General features: G+C 46.2%; 5 protein-coding genes and 2 non-coding genes across 9 annotated transcripts in view; 3 read left to right on the forward strand and 4 right to left on the reverse strand.

Annotated features, from left to right (window-relative positions):
* Positions 1 to 22: 22 nt before the first annotated feature.
* On the forward strand, positions 23 to 11,693 carry Smurf (SMAD specific E3 ubiquitin protein ligase). 2 transcript variants are annotated; one of them, NM_001274132.1, is made up of 8 exons: positions 23 to 544; positions 700 to 1,136; positions 1,198 to 1,236; positions 7,082 to 7,318; positions 7,374 to 9,579; positions 9,636 to 9,835; positions 9,895 to 10,058; positions 10,134 to 11,693. In NM_001274132.1, the coding sequence occupies exons 2-8, from the start codon at positions 1,082 to 1,084 to the stop codon at positions 10,416 to 10,418; spliced, it is 3,186 nt and encodes a 1,061-aa protein (NP_001261061.1). In that variant the 5' UTR covers positions 23 to 544; positions 700 to 1,081; the 3' UTR covers positions 10,419 to 11,693. The 2 variants fall into 2 exon arrangements, with proteins under 2 accessions (NP_001261061.1, NP_523779.1); NM_079055.3 differs by having other exon boundaries at positions 10,134 to 11,213.
* ND-51L1 (NADH dehydrogenase (ubiquinone) 51 kDa subunit-like 1) lies at positions 2,499 to 4,641 on the forward strand. The gene has a single exon (NM_137394.2). The coding sequence runs from the start codon at positions 2,516 to 2,518 to the stop codon at positions 4,622 to 4,624; it is 2,109 nt and encodes a 702-aa protein (NP_611238.2). The 5' UTR covers positions 2,499 to 2,515; the 3' UTR covers positions 4,625 to 4,641.
* On the reverse strand, positions 6,077 to 6,485 carry CG43920 (uncharacterized protein). Of its 2 annotated transcripts, none has more exons than NM_001299613.1 (1): positions 6,077 to 6,485. In NM_001299613.1, exon 1 carries the CDS (start codon positions 6,477 to 6,479, stop codon positions 6,309 to 6,311), a length of 171 nt encoding a protein of 56 aa, NP_001286542.1. In that variant the 5' UTR covers positions 6,480 to 6,485; the 3' UTR covers positions 6,077 to 6,308. The 2 variants fall into 2 exon arrangements, with proteins under 2 accessions (NP_001286542.1, NP_001286543.1); NM_001299614.1 differs by having other exon boundaries at positions 6,220 to 6,485.
* On the reverse strand, positions 6,621 to 6,839 carry CG42649 (uncharacterized protein; the record flags this gene model as incomplete). The annotated part of the gene is made up of 1 exon (NM_001202035.2): positions 6,621 to 6,839. One exon carries the CDS (start codon positions 6,837 to 6,839, stop codon positions 6,621 to 6,623), a length of 219 nt encoding a protein of 72 aa, NP_001188964.1.
* Positions 11,694 to 11,766: 73 nt separating the features above from the next.
* tRNA:Phe-GAA-1-4 (transfer RNA:Phenylalanine-GAA 1-4) lies at positions 11,767 to 11,839 on the reverse strand. The gene has a single exon. It is a non-coding gene; the product is annotated as a tRNA-Phe (tRNA).
* Positions 11,840 to 12,002: 163 nt separating this feature from the next.
* On the forward strand, positions 12,003 to 12,075 carry tRNA:Phe-GAA-1-5 (transfer RNA:Phenylalanine-GAA 1-5). The gene has a single exon. It is a non-coding gene; the product is annotated as a tRNA-Phe (tRNA).
* A 107-nt stretch (positions 12,076 to 12,182) lies between these two features.
* Positions 12,183 to 17,029, reverse strand: part of CG10936 (uncharacterized protein) — a 34,188-nt gene continuing 29,341 nt past the window's right edge. Inside the window, exons 5-9 of the mRNA NM_137395.2 lie at positions 13,783 to 16,818; positions 13,397 to 13,712; positions 13,207 to 13,337; positions 12,977 to 13,144; positions 12,183 to 12,917 (exon numbers count right to left, since the gene is read on the reverse strand). Of these exons, the coding sequence (NP_611239.1) occupies positions 12,585 to 12,917; positions 12,977 to 13,144; positions 13,207 to 13,337; positions 13,397 to 13,712; positions 13,783 to 16,818 (3,984 nt within the window). The 3' untranslated portion in view covers positions 12,183 to 12,584. The remainder of the gene's footprint in view (positions 12,918 to 12,976; positions 13,145 to 13,206; positions 13,338 to 13,396; positions 13,713 to 13,782; positions 16,819 to 17,029) is intronic.

Raw genomic sequence — 17,029 nt, forward strand, 5'->3', positions numbered from 1 at the left:
TTTCACTCAGCACTAGACTTTGTGCCACCACTAATAAAAATGGCGTTCGAAGTTGTAGTTAAATTTTTATGGGAATCCGTAAAACAATAGCGCGTGAGGCCGCGGCAGCATAATTCGCGCACTATCAAGCGTTCCGTGGACGAGCAACTGTGTGGGCGTGCGTTGTTCGCAGAGTTTTCGTCCGATTTTTAGTGAACTAGAACAATACAAGTGTGCCTCCTTTGATTATTATTGCAAATTTTAGTACCACACACACTCGCGCACACATCGATAGCGAAGGAAATACTAGTGCGAGTAAATAGTGTGGCACCCATACTGGAGCAGCGACTAAATTAAAGTTAATTAAACACACAGTGGTATTTCATTTAATGCAATTTGTGAAATAATAGAGTGGCAGAGGGAGAGAGACAGATCGAACCCCGCTCCCGCTCTCCCCTGCAGCATGCGTGAACTGCGTCCGTGTGTGTGTGCGTGAGAGAGTGAGCGAGACATGTGCGTGTGAGGTGCAGCAGCAACAACAACAACACCAGCAAAACAATTTCGGGTGAGTTTTTCGTGAATATTTTGCCTACCTGAACGATTTCCTACCTACGCCCTCGCTTTTGGGTTGGGTTTTTGCACTTGGGGGGAAAATACACACATTATCTCTAACGAACTTACTAATAATACCCATTTCCATTTGTTATCTTTGGATTGCAGCCTATAAAAAAAGCAAATCGGTGTTATTATTTATATACAAATATATCTATGTGCGTGTGCCATGACACACAGCAACAAACGCAAAAACTACAACAATTGCAACCGTCAAGGCTACCGCCACAGCAGCAGCAGCAACAATAACAACTGCAGTTACCTTCGGCAATGAAATTACCTCTCACCGCCCTCACCTGCTCCTCCTACACCTCCTTTGCTTCCTCTCCTCCACCTTCTACTTGCACTTCTTCTTCTTCGCTCTCCGTTCGGCGCTTTAACGACAACAACAACTACAACAACATGCCCGCGACATATAAATAATCAATACACAAAGTAAATCCATTTATTTTTATACAAATCAAACAATATCAATTAAAAGTCGAAAATTATGAATAAATTGGATTACCCACGTCGCAATGGTACACACAAAGTTCGAATAACGAGTAAGTCTGCTGATAAAAACAATTGTTAATAAAACCCACTAATATATCGCTTTACTTGCAGTATTGTGTGCTAGAAACTTGGCCCGCAAGGATTTATTTCGTAAGTATTTTAATATTAATTGGATATATCTTAGCATCTAATTTCCTTAGTGCCTATCACCTATCCGTCAAATAGGACGGTCTAAATTAGTTCCTAAAGCAGAACTTCCGGTCATCAAAAGCATAAAAGTTTTACCCTGTACTTCTTAATCGTTAGTGTTATAAAATATTAAATGTAACAGCAAAAAATTCCTTAAAACTATTTACCCAGCATGCCTTTGGCGTAATCACTTATTTTCGTAATTTGCTCACATGTTTGGGCTAATTTCTTGACTCACTTTTGGTTAGTTACGGGAAATTTGGAGCAGTTGGCATTCGCCAGACCCAGCAAGCTTTGTTTTCACGTTTGGTTTTCTTTTCGAAAACCATCAATTACGCACCTGTTTAGCCGTCCAATCGAAACACACATTGTGGTAAATTAAAGTTTTGTTTTATTTGCGGCGCTTGTGGTGCTGCTGTTTCCTCTTCTTCACATTCATCTATGCATATAAGGTATCGCTAAATTTAGCACTTCCTTTCTTGTCTACTTTCATTTTTATACAAATTGCGGAAAAGCCCCCTCCCCCCATCGCGCCCATCAAGTCGAGTGGGTGAGTGCGAGTGGTGCGCCATATCTGAGCTCTTTTCCCATATTTTGTTAGATATAACAAAAGTGATTATTACTAATTTGCTTTCATTGCGGCTCACTCACTCGCTCGTCCACAAATACAATCGCAATATTTTTTCTTTCTGTGTATTTGTGATTTACTATTCGCTTTTTCCACTTCTTGTCCATTTTTGTACACTTGGTTGCACTTAAATCACGCGCCACGCATTGTTCAATGTGCTACTAAAAAAAAAAAAAAAACATTCGATGTTCCTTATCCGTGAGATTCCAATAGGGGGATATTTGGGTTTCCGAAAATGGGTCTGTGGCCGCTGGTGTCACTTCAAATGAATTGTTTATTAATGCTAATGCTTGAATTCCGTGGTTGACTACAGAATATGGCGCATTCATTTGCTATTTTCCCTCTACTACCATATACATTGTACACTAGTAGTTGGTTCTTCATATTTTATCGATTCTTTGTGATAAGATTTTAGTTGAACCCAGCGGGGCTTACGGTCATTATAGGGAAAATCCATAATGGGACTTTCCGATATTCGTTATTGTGAGTAATGTAAACTTTTTTAACATATCAAGTTCGAAAAATGTGGAAGTAGTATGCTTTGAATTTTCCTTTGATTCAACACACTTGCCAAAGAGTTCAGTTAATCAGATAAAGAATATAGACGAAAGCATGATATCGTTTCTGTTAAAACGCCGAGCTTGTGATGCTTACAAGATTTCATTAGGACTAACTCGTGCATATAGAGCCTTAACAGAAGTAAAAAGCCTTCAAAATGCCTTACGACCTGGTAATAAAACTGGAAATATCAAGCTGGTAAACATATACCGAACTTCTAGCATACAAAATGTGAAGAAGAACCAACTAAGTGACGCTGAAAGCGTTATTCCACTCTTATTGCGGCCAGCCAAACCTGTGCTGATTATGAGAGAAGGATCTCAAACCGATTGTAACGACGATTTGCTGTCCTCTGAGCAAAGAGCCAAAAAAAGGGAAAGCATAAAAAAATCCGAAGTAGATTGCCCAAAATTTCCAGCTGAGAAACTTCCGCCCACAACGAAATTTCCTATTAATGAAAATGCCAAGAAGGTTTTAGATCCAGCCGACCAAAGAGAACTCGAGGCCAATTTGTTAAAAAGGCTTAAAGATATGGCTAAAAGAAAGAAATCTCGACTAGATGAGAAAGTTGACGAGCTGAGGGATAATTTTATAGGCTGGAATTATGCTGCTCTACAAGGAAGAACTATTGTGACTGTGGATGCCAAGGAATCAACTCCACCGAAAGGATCTGGGCCGGCCACCCCGGCAGGCTCTCCTCCACCTAAAAATGTTTCTGCACCGCCGACGGGCGGTTCTCCGCCTGCCAAAAGCGGCGCTCCACCACCCCCAAAGGGGCCACCGCCCGGAACTCCACCACCGCAGACGAAAACTACTTTTGGACCACTTGCTGATGCTGATCGAATCTTTACCAATTTATACGGACGGCACGATTGGCGATTGAAGGCAGCAATGAAGCGCGGTGACTGGTACAAGACGAAGGAGATCATAGCCAAGGGTGACAAGTGGATAGTCAACGAGATTAAGACATCTGGACTGCGAGGACGCGGTGGCGCCGGATTTCCCAGTGGACTTAAGTGGTCATTTATGCATAAACCGCCTGATGGAAGACCCAAGTTTCTGGTGGTCAATGCGGATGAAGGAGAGCCCGGTACTTGCAAGGATCGTGAGATAATGCGCCATGATCCACACAAACTGGTAGAGGGATGTCTCATTGCTGGACGGGCTATGGGTGCCAACACTGGTTTTATTTACATTCGCGGAGAGTTTTACAACGAAGCTTGCAATCTTCAGTATGCCATTATTGAGGCCTATAAGGCTGGCTACCTGGGAAAGAATGCCTGCGGTTCTGGGTTCGATTTCGATCTTTATGTGCAACGTGGAGCAGGAGCCTATATTTGCGGTGAGGAAACCTCTCTGATTGAATCCCTGGAGGGCAAGGCGGGTAAGCCAAGGAACAAGCCTCCCTTTCCGGCTGATATCGGCGTCTTTGGCTGTCCGTCTACGGTGACCAATGTGGAAACGGTGGCCGTGTCTCCCACTATTTGCCGGCGTGGTGGCAATTGGTTTGCCAGCTTTGGACGTACCCGAAACTCTGGCACCAAGCTGTTTAATATCTCTGGTCATGTTTGCAACCCTTGTACCGTCGAGGAGGAGATGTCCATGCCAACCAGAGAGCTTATCGAACGCCATGCTGGCGGAGTGATCGGGGGCTGGGACAATCTACTGGCCATCATTCCGGGTGGCTCCTCCACTCCCTGCATTACCAAGGAGCACGCCTCGAGTGCGATTCACGACTACGATGGGCTGATGGCAGTGCGTTCGTCCATGGGAACGGGTGCCTTAATTGTTATGAATAAGGATACGGACATTATCAAGGCCATTGCCCGATTATCGGCTTTCTATAAGCACGAGAGCTGCGGCCAGTGCACTCCTTGCCGCGAGGGTCTCCACTGGGTGAACATGATCATGCATAGATTTGTGACAGGACAGGCGCAAATTGCAGAGATCGATATGCTGTTCGAACTGACGAAGCAGATCGAGGGACATACCATTTGTGCCCTGGCCGATGGTGCTGCTTGGCCGCCCCAAGGACTCATCCGGAACTTCCGACCGGTCATCGAGGAGAGGATCAAGAAGCGGGCGGCCGAGGACCAAGCTAAAGCTGAAGCACTCGAAGCCGAACGTTTCCCTTGTCAAACGGTGACTCCTTGTCCAGAATAAAGCGTGCCAGTTGCATCAAAACCGCCCGTTTTTTATGTGCATGTGTAGTTCGAACAGCAGCCGTGGCATGCGGCTGAATTCAAGCTCCGCTGACTCTGACTACCGGCTTCCGTCCGAGTGAAAGTGCAGCCAATCGTTAACTTCCTCGCCTTGTCGACTGGGCTACGAAATTGTGCCACGTAGCGTTAAACCAAAGGGGGTTGAACACATAGCCGTGTTGGCCCAAAAGTCGGCGGCTAGTCTGTCGGTCGCCAATCCCCCCTTTGGCTTTCTTAATTCTTCTTTCTCACTTTTCAGGCAGCTCAGGCGTGAAGCGAGTGAGGAGCTGTGCCTCGCGCGAACTCGGAGATTGGGATTATGCAACTGGGCTGGTGGGCGGCGTTTACTTGAATGCAATGGCAGCTATTGTTAATCCACGACCAAATCATGGTCCACTTTATCGTTTCTGGTGTTGCTCAAAATTTGTTTTAATCGCCAAGTTCTATTATTAATTCTAAACCGCCCAGCGCGTTTTCAGCATTCTTGTGCAATCAATCTAATATCACAATTTTCTTTGTACAAAAATATTTATTTTTATACAAGGCAGATTCAAAAAAAAAAATGTGCCTCAAGGGAATGTTCTTATGGGAATAGGACTGTTGGATAAACGACAAATGAATATGTATATGTACTATATATCTTGTGGTGAATCAAACATGCGCTAATGCTCGTAGATATTTTTCTAGTTTCAAGGCATGTTACGAATCAAAGAAATCAAAGTGCATAGGAAACGTAAACACACCTTTAACTTCCATATAGAGGGCTTTACAGTTGCTCTGCTGTTTACCTACCAGTATGTTTTCCCCCACCCGTCGTATGTTCTTTCTTGCATAAAATCAATCAACAGCTGCCCGTCGACGACAGGCGATGAAGAAGTTGCAATGTGCCCTTCTCGAATTACCTGGGCGAGTCCAACAAAGGATTGATGGCATCCTCACCAGCTGATGGAAGAAGGCCTGCACATGCTCTTGCTCCGCTTATGGCCGTAGCCAATAGCGTCAGCCTTGAGATAACGATATGGGTGTGCGAAAAAACCTAGTTGTGATATCTACCGGGCTATGAGTCAGTGGCTGTCAGATTGGAAGGGACTGGTTGAGTCTAGTCCAGTCCGAGTGCGCATAAATCACCGGCCCCGGCTCGATATTGTAGTTTCTAATTGTTTAATTCAAGCGGAATGTCCAGCGCTTAATTTGTCAAGATTCTGGGCATTATCGGTGGCCGACTAAGACGATAAGCAAAAACGATGCGACAGTGGGGGTTCCTATTTTAGTTCTGATAGCGGAGATTGGCATGTTGCGTTCATTCCTCCATATGTCTAGCAATGTGGTCCCATTTTTCTATCTCTGACTAATGACACTTGACCGCATTCACGTTTGGTGGTGGTCGGGATGTAAACATTTTCACTCATACGTTCCTCGGATTCAATTGACATTTCTTGCCCTTTATTCTCAAAACCAAAAAGTGGAGGAAAAAGTTCCCCCTTGATTGACAGCCGAATTCTTATTATAGAAAAACGCTTTCTATATTGAATATGTGACATTTTTAGAAATTTTTTTGTAGTCCATCTAAATGCATTTTATATATTTGTAAACGATTAAGACTTGATCTATATTTTTAGTTAGCTTTTAGATAATTAGATGCCACCTTATCCGTATGGATTAAAAGGTGGTGTGGTGGGAATCTGCGGCATTGATCCTGGGCGAGGATTCCATCCCCGGTGGCGTCTCTCGTCGAAGGGGGAGGCATCTCCAGCAGACAGGATCGTGCAAAGAAACAGGGCCAGCAGTCCCAGCAAATGAATCCAGCTAGATGGCATTGCGATTTTGCTTATGATAAGCTCTCATGAAGTGACAGCGTTTATATAGGCCTCAATTAAGCAGTGGCATCACAGTGCCAAGCCGATAAGGTGAATCCAATAGGGAACTCACACTCAGGGGGAATTTGCTCTGAAAGATGTTTAATCTGCTTCTACTCTCCTAATGTCCTCTATCCCTACTTCTTCCAACGAGGAAAAGATAATGGTGGGCGTTGGAGTTGGAGCCTCGGTGTATATCTGAGGCACCTGCAAGCAGCCTGGCTTGATCTGCAAGCGTTGGGCAAAGCCCGGATGTCGATGGCTATAAAATTGAGGCAAAATCAGCAGTAGCGAAAGCACGATAAAGTTCAAGCACTTCATGTTTTATTGCAAATAATGATATTTGTGCACCTTTAAATATGATCAATTTGTTGAAACGTTCGTGTGGATTAATGATTTGCATTTGAAATTTAACGCTTTATCTGTAATCATCGGTGTCAAATAGACCCATTTTCCATTCTGTAATGATCGATGACAATAGAGAGTTAACATTATTAACAAACAAATTTAAAACTATTTATATTTGATTGGTTTTGCTCATTCGAATTATATTTTTGTTACAGGTCTACCCGATCCCTTTGCTAAGGTGCAGGTGGATGGAACTGGGCAGGTGTACTCGACGGAAATAAGCAAATCCTCTCTGGATCCAAAATGGAATGCACATTACGATTTGTTTTTGGGCATTGGGGATGCCATTACGATAACTGTGTGGAATCAGCGAAAGATACACAAGGGCAGTGGATTCCTGGGCTGTGTGAGGATACCGGCGTTCAACATACAGAGCCTCAAAGGAGCTGGGTGTAAGTGAATCCTATATCGACAAATTGACTTATATTTTCACAAACAATCATTCAGTTCAACGCTTGGATCTGGGAAAACTGTCGCCGGATGACGATGAGCTTGTACGTGGTCAAATCATCATTTCGTTGCTCTCGAAGGACGGTCCTAGTAGTGGTAATCCTCTGGCCATTGTAGGACCCAGTGGTGATGTCCGTGGACCGTCGGAAGATGACTCCTCGGAAGATAGTTTGCCAGAGGGTTGGGAGGAGCGGCGTACGGACAACGGTCGAGTTTACTATGTGAACCATGCCACCAAATCGACGCAGTGGGATCGACCAAGACAGCCAGGAGTAGTTGGATCCAGTCACGCCACTTCACCACAGCAACGGCACAACACGCACAATGGCAACAGCGGTGATCGACAAGCTCCGGCTGGGCCAACCCGCTCTACAACTTGCACGAACCTGATGAATAACGGTCATCGCAGCCGGGACTTGTCTGTGACGGCTTCAGATGAACGTAGACACTCTACGGAAATCCTGTCCAGCGTGGGCAAGGAGAACACCAGCCCCACAACGCCCGTTTCGGCCACGACAACGCCTGGCAAAAAAACATCCTCATCGAACTCATCCTCGGCAGGTGGTCGCACTTTGGAGCAGCGTCCGACAAACGAACCAGCAACACCCACCAGCAGTACGACATCGGCGTCGGTTCGCCTGCATAGCAACGACAATCATGTAAAAACACCAAAGCACCAAACGAATGGCCATGCTCCGCCAGAGTCCACGCCCACATCCCCCACGGGTCAGCAGAACTATGTAAATGGAAATGCTCAGAATGGAAGTACCAGCGGAAATGGAAGTGGCCAGGCGGCGCAGCCCCAGAGTGCTAGTAACGGATGGACGCAAGAAGATGCCGCAACGACTACTTCACCTTCAACCACAACCTCTCCTCCCAGGCATAGTCAAAGTCCGCCAACTCCAAATATATCGCCGCCAGCTTCAGTGACACCCTCTGCAAATGGAAATGTGCACAGTCCGAATGCGAACAGCACACCAGCCGGAAGCGGAGGAGGAAGTAGATCCTATACAGCAGCAACGCCCGGTCAACGCTCTCAGCGTCGGAGCTCGCGGCAACAAGGTGAGGAGTCCTCCACCAGACGACGGTCTTCACGGGGAACAAGAAATGGGGGCACATCTGGCGGCGGAGGTGGAGGTGGATCTGGGCAGAGGTACGCCTCGGCAGCCATTGCAGCTGCCAATCAGGCAGCACGACCATTTTTGGATCTGCCGCCCGGCTATGAAATGCGAACAACGCAACAAGGGCAGGTATACTTTTATCACATACCCACTGGTGTATCCACGTGGCATGATCCTCGGATACCCAGAGATTTCGACACCCAACATCTAACGCTTGACGCTATCGGACCATTGCCGAGTGGTTGGGAACAGCGAAAGACGGCCTCCGGAAGGGTTTACTTTGTGGACCACAACAACCGAACCACACAGTTTACGGATCCCCGGCTAAGTGGCAGTATTTTGCAAATGATTCGACGTGGAACCGTACCACCAACATCCGCTGCAAATGCTGGAACACCAGCTCCGCCATCGGCTACTCCTGCTACCCCCTCGGCCGCAGCAGCAGTTCCACCACAGGCGACGCCGGCGAGCAACGCAACTCCAACGACGCTTACAACTACAACAAACCCGCCCCATCGTATTGTTCCGGATCTGCCACAGGGATTGCTTGAAGGCGCCGACCTTTTGCCCAAGTACCGCCGCGATTTGGTTGGCAAGCTGCGGGCTCTGCGCACGGAGCTGCAAACGATGCAGCCGCAATCCGGCCACTGCCGTTTGGAGGTGTCACGCAACGAGATTTTCGAGGAGAGCTATAGACTGATAATGAAAATGCGGGCCAAGGACATGCGAAAGCGTCTAATGGTTAAATTTAAGGGCGAGGAGGGCCTGGACTATGGTGGCGTAGCACGCGAGTGGTTGCATCTGCTTTCCCGAGAGATGTTGAATCCGCAGTATGGCCTATTCCAGTACAGTAGGGATGATCACTACACGCTGCAAATTAATCCAGACTCCGGTGTGAATCCCGATCACTTGTCCTATTTTCATTTCGTGGGTCGCACACTAGGGATTGCCGTGTTCCACGGTCACTGTCTGGATGGTGGGTTCACTACACCCTTCTACAAGCAGCTGCTGAACAAGCCGATTACGCTTGGTGATATTGAAGGCGTGGATCCGGACCTACATCGCAGCCTCACCTGGATGCTGTAAGTGAAATACATTTAAACATCTAGGAATTGTTTATATTATCGTTGCATTTTAGGGAAAGCAACATCAGCGGCATCATTGAATCCACATTCAGTGTAGAGAACAATAGCTTTGGTGCTCTGGTGGTGCATGAACTGAAGCCTGGCGGTGCCTCCATTCCAGTGACGGAGGAGAACAAACGCGAGTATGTCAAGCTCTATGTGAACTATCGTTTTATGCGCGGCATTGAACAACAATTTTTGGCTCTGCAGAAAGGTTTGTTGTTGGATTTGGCTTTGCCCCAACCAAAGTAGTAATCAATGCATATCTTCCAGGTTTTTGTGAGCTTATACCCAGCCATCTCCTAAGACCGTTTGATGAGCGCGAATTGGAATTGGTCATTGGTGGCATCTCTAGCATAGATGTCAACGACTGGCGGAACAATACGAGACTGAAGCACTGTACGAACGAAACGACGCAGGTGTTGTGGTTCTGGCAGGTGTGTTTGGCTACTTATTAGCGATTATTTTAAAGATTATTTAACGTTATTAACCAATGTTTTACACTTCTCAAGGTGGTCGAGTCCTATAGTTCTGAGATGAGAGCCCGTCTGCTGCAATTCGTGACAGGATCATCGCGAGTGCCGCTGCAGGGCTTCAGAGCGCTACAGGGCTCCACGGGAGCGGTGGGACCACGGCTGTTTACTATTCACCTGACTGCCGACGTGCCCACGCAGAACCTGCCCAAGGCGCACACCTGCTTTAACCGGATCGATTTGCCGCCCTACGAGACGTACCAGCTACTTTGCGACAAGCTGACGCAGGCCGTTGAGGAGACCTGTGGATTTGCCGTGGAGTAAGATCCAGAAGAGACACTGTGACCCTCACCTGATCCACGCATATGCATATACATAGACACCTTTAAATATATTTAGTGCACATTATAAAGAAACATATATCAAGGCGATTTGAAATCAAAATTGTACTGACCCTGGTCAAGATGATAAGTTTATATTTTTATTTGTTTGTTGATGAACTGCTCCCGTAGCACTGTTTAATCTTGTGTGCTGCGTATTTTGCAGTTAAAAATTTAATTTAGCGAGTATTTACTGACTCATCGTATACATAGTTACCAAGTGCATACATATATATATATAAATATATATATGAGTATATACATTTTCACACCCCCAAACAAACATATACATATACATATATAACCTGGCCTTTGTTTGTTTACGTCGTGGCGCGTGTTATAAATTGTAGTTTAAAATATTACGAAACCAATTATACATACAATTATACAAGATTATACATATATCATAGTTGATAATTAGGCATAAAAACAACTTTTAATTGTAGGCATTGGACGGGCAAATTTTTGTGCTTTTGTTTAATTTAGTACATTTTTGATGTTTATTGATTAGAGTTTGTACATTTATAAAAACCAATCGGACCCATTGCTAAGTTTTTGATTATTCTTTAAATAGTCCTTTGACACACTTATCGACTTACCCGCTCGCATATTTTATAACTATGCGAGCAAAATGATTGCCTACCCAAAAATAAGATAGGGAAACAAAACACTTGAAAAATTACTCAATCATAAAATTAGTTATTTTTTACATTTTTAAATAAATGCAAATTATTTAATTAAAATTTTATTTTAATTTCATTTATTGCCACACCGCCAAATCAAAGCTCTTAAGGATCAAACTTTTATATACACGTACGTTCTTAAATCATATTTACATCAGTTTTTAATGAAAACGAATTGGACAAATTTTTAGAAGGTGATATTAGTAAAAATTTTATCTGACTTTAATTAAATCGAAACAATTGGTAGCTATTTAAGAACCCCACCCATCCTCCCATTCCCGATACCCACCAACCCTCAAAATGTAGTGCATATGTGAGATCTATTACTTTTTTATTGTAAACGAGGATTCAACCCTTGAATTTAAGCAAATAGGAGTAACTCTTTCAAAATACAACACAAATCGATCGTTAACTCTTTAGCTTTAGCGAGGTCTAGAAATCAAATTACTAAGGATTCTAAGGCAGAAATTCTGCGCACATTGACAAGGACTCTGCTCCATTAACCAAAAGGGATTTAAAATAAATGAGCCTTAAATAATTGTTGTTTTTTTAAGCCTCATTTTATTCGGAGTTAAAATGGTTGGAAATTTTTAAAAAGAAAAAGTAGCTTGCCGAAACCCGGGATTGAACCGGGGACCTTTAGATCTTCAGTCTAACGCTCTCCCAACTGAGCTATTTCGGCAGATGTGGCGATAGTACAGAATATCGGATTAGTGCTAGCGTGGATTTCAAAAGTTTTGGTACTCGTCATTGCTAGATGGATTTTGAATTTTACAACACTGAATGCACCTAGACTCAAACCTTTACTGGTGTAAAAATCGGCTATTGGCGCCGGAATTGCAACTGCCGAAATAGCTCAGTTGGGAGAGCGTTAGACTGAAGATCTAAAGGTCCCCGGTTCAATCCCGGGTTTCGGCAAATTATTTTTTATAAAAATTCATGCAAATGTAAATCGTATAAATTGTTTTTTTATTTTGTGTCTAAAACTAGACATCCATTAGTAGTATAGCAAGCCGCCAGTACTTCAAATAATACAAAGAATATATTTTAGTGTATCTAGTTTTACATATGACCTAGGATTAACTAAGAGTGCATGACTATTTATTTTCCGGGGCACGCCCCTAACGTTCTATTAAGAAACATTTCCTTCATACGTATATTAAGCCGAAGTGTAAGGCATCCAGATATAGCAGCTCCATTAAGTATTCAAAAGTATATAGCTTAACTTAGTTTTGCTACGGCCGGCTGTGGGTACTGAAAAGTGGACGACTTTTGAGCCAAGCCAGCAGGCAGTACGATAAATTATAGCAGCATTACAACTACGATCCTTTACGCTATTTAGTTACAATTCAAAATCGTTTGCAAGTTACTAAAGCTAGTACACGGATGGATGGATGCTCCACTCCAGTCCAGTCGAGAGAGCCCGCTCAAAAATCGGGATCATAGTCGCGGGAATAGCGCGTCCGACTCGCATGGTTGTTGTAGCTGTACATCTGGTGGGCATCGGCGAAGGCATCTGGATACTGGTGACCGTACGCCTGCTGGTGCTGCTGTGACGCCTGGTGGTGGTGGGCGGGGTACTCTCTGTGACTGCTGTGGTTACCATGGTGGAGCTGCGGCCTCTTCAGTGAGTCTCCTTTCTGGGAATAGGTTGGCTGCTGGTCATAGAAGTAATCCCCGCTGGTGTGCGGATGCCTGGTGGATCGCCAACTGTCGTAGATGTTGGAACTGTTGCTACCGTGCATTGAGTTGGTGAAGCGCTGAAAAGGGCCGTATTATAAATATGGATGCAAGGAGCTGCAGAAGTCATGTGGCCTACCTTCGGCTTAATAGGTTGCTTGGTATCGTTCCAAGGATCGTCGATGTTATAGAAATCATCCACGCCATAGTTGTCCGCACCACCCATGTGGTTGACCTTTAGCTCGTTTAGCATGTCATTGGTCAGTGGAATGGGGGTCTTCTTGGCCCTCTTCTGACGGTTGAGCAACTAAAGAGGGATAGTTAGTTAATAACCTAGGATCCAAATGTTCAACTGATCTTCTAACTTACCACTGTGACCCCAAAAATGACTACAAACACCAGGGAGCCTACTCCAATCACTATGACCACAATGGCCCATTGTGGAATAAGCAGATCCTCCTCTGCGAACTCCACATTAGTATGAGCATTCTTGGCTATGACTACAAGAAAAAAAATATATATAGTTTCAAGAGCAACAGAAAGGTTATTTTTAACTAACCACTAAAATCTGTCGCCACCGGATCAATAATGTATTTGCCCATCTGATAGCTGGCCGTTACCAGCTGCTCCTCCTGCGGTCCCGAGACGCTATCCGTCTCATTCTCCTGCGCATCCTTATCGGGTAGAACTGGAGTAGCTGGCTTGGACAGGGCATCGTGGAACAATTGACGGATTTCCAGGGTATCCACATCCTCGGTTATGTTGGCGAGCTCCACATAGTAGTCGACTAGGACGCTGCCCTTGCTGAAGCTATCTATACGCACCTTTTTATACCACTTGTTGAGCTGAGGAGCTCCGGAATAAACTTCGTTGAGCTGGTAAAAAGTAAATGTGAAAATAGTAAAACAACCCTTATTCAAATCCCTAATTGGAGTAATCACTTACCTGTGCCTCCAGCTCGTGGGCCAGATTCTTCCACTCCACGGTGTTGTGATCAAGTAGCTCTGGTTTCCATGCCACACCATCGATGATCTTAATGGTAGCAGCCAAGTCGCAGTCGGCGGTACAATGACCCGGTTTTGTGGGTCGTGGAGTAGTCGTTGTGGTTGTAGTTGTCGTAGTTGTGGTAGTGCTTGTCGTGCTACTCGTTCCACTAGCCGTCAACAGATCCTCAAAGTTTATGGTCTGTGCGTTCAGTTTGTCAATGGACAGCGGAGTGGTCGGCGGAGTCGGCCAGCCGGTGAACTCGGTGGTGGCCCTGGTTGGTGGGCCCTTTTTGATCATCACTTGCAGGTTTGAGCTCGAGGACGCAGTAGTTCCCTCCTCGCCGGAAGGATGAGGTGTTGTCAGGCGGTGGGCACCCAATCTTTTGTGGTTACCCTTTGGGAATACCACCTTAAAGCCACTTCCTCCGGAAGCTTCCGTGACAGCTGCTTCAGTGGTGCTAGAAGCCGACACAGTGGGCTTACTCGTTGTTGTAGAGGTGGTGGTGGTTGAGGCCGGATGCTGTTTCTTGGCTTTGTAGCCAGGTGGAAGCAGGGAGGCAGGAATCTCGTCACTAGCATCGCTCTCTGTTACATTCAATTTAAATCCAGGAGGTAGCAGGTCTTTCAACGAATCTATTTTAATGGGAGTCACACCTGGTGGCAGCTTAGGTTCATCCTTGGGCTCGGGAGCCTTATATCCAGGAGGCAACTGGAACGTGCTAAGATCATCGAAAGGCACTGCAACTGGCAAATTCCTTTGAGTGGTTGACGGAGTGGCAGTGGTGGTGTTCACTTGCAGCTTGGGACTACTGTTCAGTTTGTAGTCCTTGGGCAGCAGGGAGGCCAAGTTTTCGTCGAATTGGATTTCACTGAAGAGACTTTCGAGTCCAGAGGAAGAATTTGGATTGCTCTCCTCCGCTTTTTCGGTTGTCGTCGTTGTAGTTGTAGTCTTTGGTGGCTTATAGCCCTTGGGCAGTAGTCCAGCCTGTGCCACATCCTGCACGGTTACGTGACCGCTCTTAAACGATCGACTGATGGTGGAGTTGCGTCCCGGCTTCTGTTTGGATATCTCAGCTGGCGGCGCCTCTGTGGTAGAGGTCGTTGTCGTAATCTTGCGATTCTTATAGCTCGGTCTGGGCTTGAAGCCCACAGGGAGAAGGGTGGCCAGCTCGTCCATTTCTCCGTCATCGAAATGCTGCACTTTCACCTTGCTGCTGGTTGTTCGCGGAGCAGATGATGTGGTTCTTGGTTGGTACTTCCTGATGTGGGGCACAAATTTTCCGGGACCTGTACCCACAGTAGTGCTAGTTGCTGGTGTGGAGGAGTCCATCTGGCTGATGATGGGGTACTTGCCAGATAACAAGCCACTGGACAGCTCTGACTGCACACGATCCAGTTTGTCAATGATACTCTCCGTGGAGGAAACTACCGGAGGTTGGATGGAGGAGCTGGCCTGCACCTCCTCGCTGCCCTCCGATTGCTTTTGAGCTGGGGTCTGCTGCTGTTTGGAATGCACTTTCCGCTCCAGTTCAGATAGTGTCTGTTTCGTCTCTTCCTGCTCAATGGCGGGGAAAGGTAAGAACCGGGCTCCATTGATGCTACGACTGGGTTGGATAGAGGCCACAACCACATAGTTCTCAGTAGCATTCGGGCCTTTCTCTTCGTCCAAGGTCATGGATGTTGTAGTTTCCAATTTGAGATCAGCGTGGGAAGACTCAACTTCCTCCTCAGTTATAAAGTTGGTGCTTGGAGTAACTGGCACTGGTAGAATTGTGGATCCATTGACCACACTCTTGGTGGTTACCACCGAAATGATTTCGCGATCATCCTTATGCTCCGCACTGGGCGTGGATGGCTTGGAGTCTTGATTCTCCACTTCGCTGGTTGAGTCTTCACTACCCTCCTCATCATCGTATTCATAGTCCTCACCCTCCCCTTCATCATCGTACTGGGACTCGGATTGCTCCTCCTGCTTGTTAAGGCTTTGGTTCTCTGATTTTGATGCGCTCTGTTCCTCTTGCTTCGATGTCTTGGTCTCCTCTGGTTTGGATACGTTCTCGGTTTCTTCCGTTTTGGAGGTGCTATCCAAAGGCTGTTCAGTGGTTACGGTTTGTTCATCCACATGAGCATCCTCCGTGGATTGATTCTCCTGTGGAATAATAGTGGTGGGTTCGTCTACGATTTCCTCCTCATGAGCTGGGTGTAGGGTGGTGACATCATTTTCATCGTTGCTAACCTCTGCATCGCCGTTGGTTACTTCAGATACATCAGTGTGGCTTTCTTCAGTGCTGCTCGTGCTGCTTTCATTATCTATTTCGGAACTGGTGGTGGGTTCGGAAGGCTCTACATGTGCGAATGCCTCGTTCTTGGTCACTGTCACCGGGGTGACGGCCTCCTCCTGCAGTGGTAACTTCTCCAAGCTCGAGGATTCCGAGTGTTCTTCGGTTCCCTCGTCGGATTCCTCTTCATACTGTTCATCACTGCCCTCGTGCTCCTCCTCTTCCTCCTCGTCATCCAGGGGCTCCTCCTCCTCGACGCTTTCGGTAGTGCTGGTGGTGCGAGCGGTGGGTCTGGCTGGCAGCTTTAGCCTGGCTCCACTGTAGTTGAATGGTCGCTTGCTGACCACACTCACCGGTTCGTTGACTTCGCGACTGATGAAAACGGGTCGCCTGGGATTTGGTGACTTCCTGCCGAAACTCGGGCGTTCCGAGGGTGTGTTCTGAGTGGTTGAGGTGGTGGTGCTGGTGGCTTTGGCCCGATTGCTACCAAATCGGTTGTACCGCTTGCTGCTCACCTCCGCACTACTCGTTGTTGTGGTTGTGGTAGATGCAGTGGAGCTGCCGGGTTGATAGCGATTACGTGGTCTGAAAGCCGTTGCTGCGGGAGTGGCTGGATTTTCTACAAGTGCCGAAACCGGCGCCTGGGTTCGAGTTCGGGTAGGTGAGAATCCTCCATTGCCAAATGGACGGCTGCTGGTCACCGGTCGCTTTTCGTTCTGCAAAAAGAAGAGTTTGAAGTTTTACTAACACGAGCATTGTTTGGATTACGGGCTTTTGATAATGGTATAACCAATCCAATATACCATTGCCAAGAAGCCACAGCTGCAGATCTCCGTTCACAGCCTCGACTATCGTCATGGGAAACTGTTACAGTTTCGACATGGAACCGCAATCTCTGCGGTTCGTCTGCTGTCAATTGTCTTGCGT

Source organism: Drosophila melanogaster, chromosome 2R, assembly GCF_000001215.4.
Source record: "Drosophila melanogaster chromosome 2R".
Classification (NCBI taxonomy): domain Eukaryota; kingdom Metazoa; phylum Arthropoda; class Insecta; order Diptera; family Drosophilidae; genus Drosophila; species Drosophila melanogaster.

Bases quoted from the DNA above. Each gene is read 5' to 3' on its own strand.
- Smurf (NM_001274132.1), top strand. From the start codon at position 1,082: ATGAATAAATTGGATTACCCACGTCGCAATGGTACACACAAAGTTCGA. The intron at 1,137-1,197 runs GTAAGTCTGCTG...CTTTACTTGCAG, and splicing joins ACACAAAGTTCGAATAACGA to TATTGTGTGCTAGAAACTTG. The intron at 9,836-9,894 runs GTTTGTTGTTGG...CATATCTTCCAG, and splicing joins ATTTTTGGCTCTGCAGAAAG to GTTTTTGTGAGCTTATACCC.
- ND-51L1 (NM_137394.2), top strand. From the start codon at position 2,516: ATGATATCGTTTCTGTTAAAACGCCGAGCTTGTGATGCTTACAAGATT.
- CG43920 (NM_001299613.1), bottom strand. From the start codon at position 6,479: ATGCCATCTAGCTGGATTCATTTGCTGGGACTGCTGGCCCTGTTTCTT.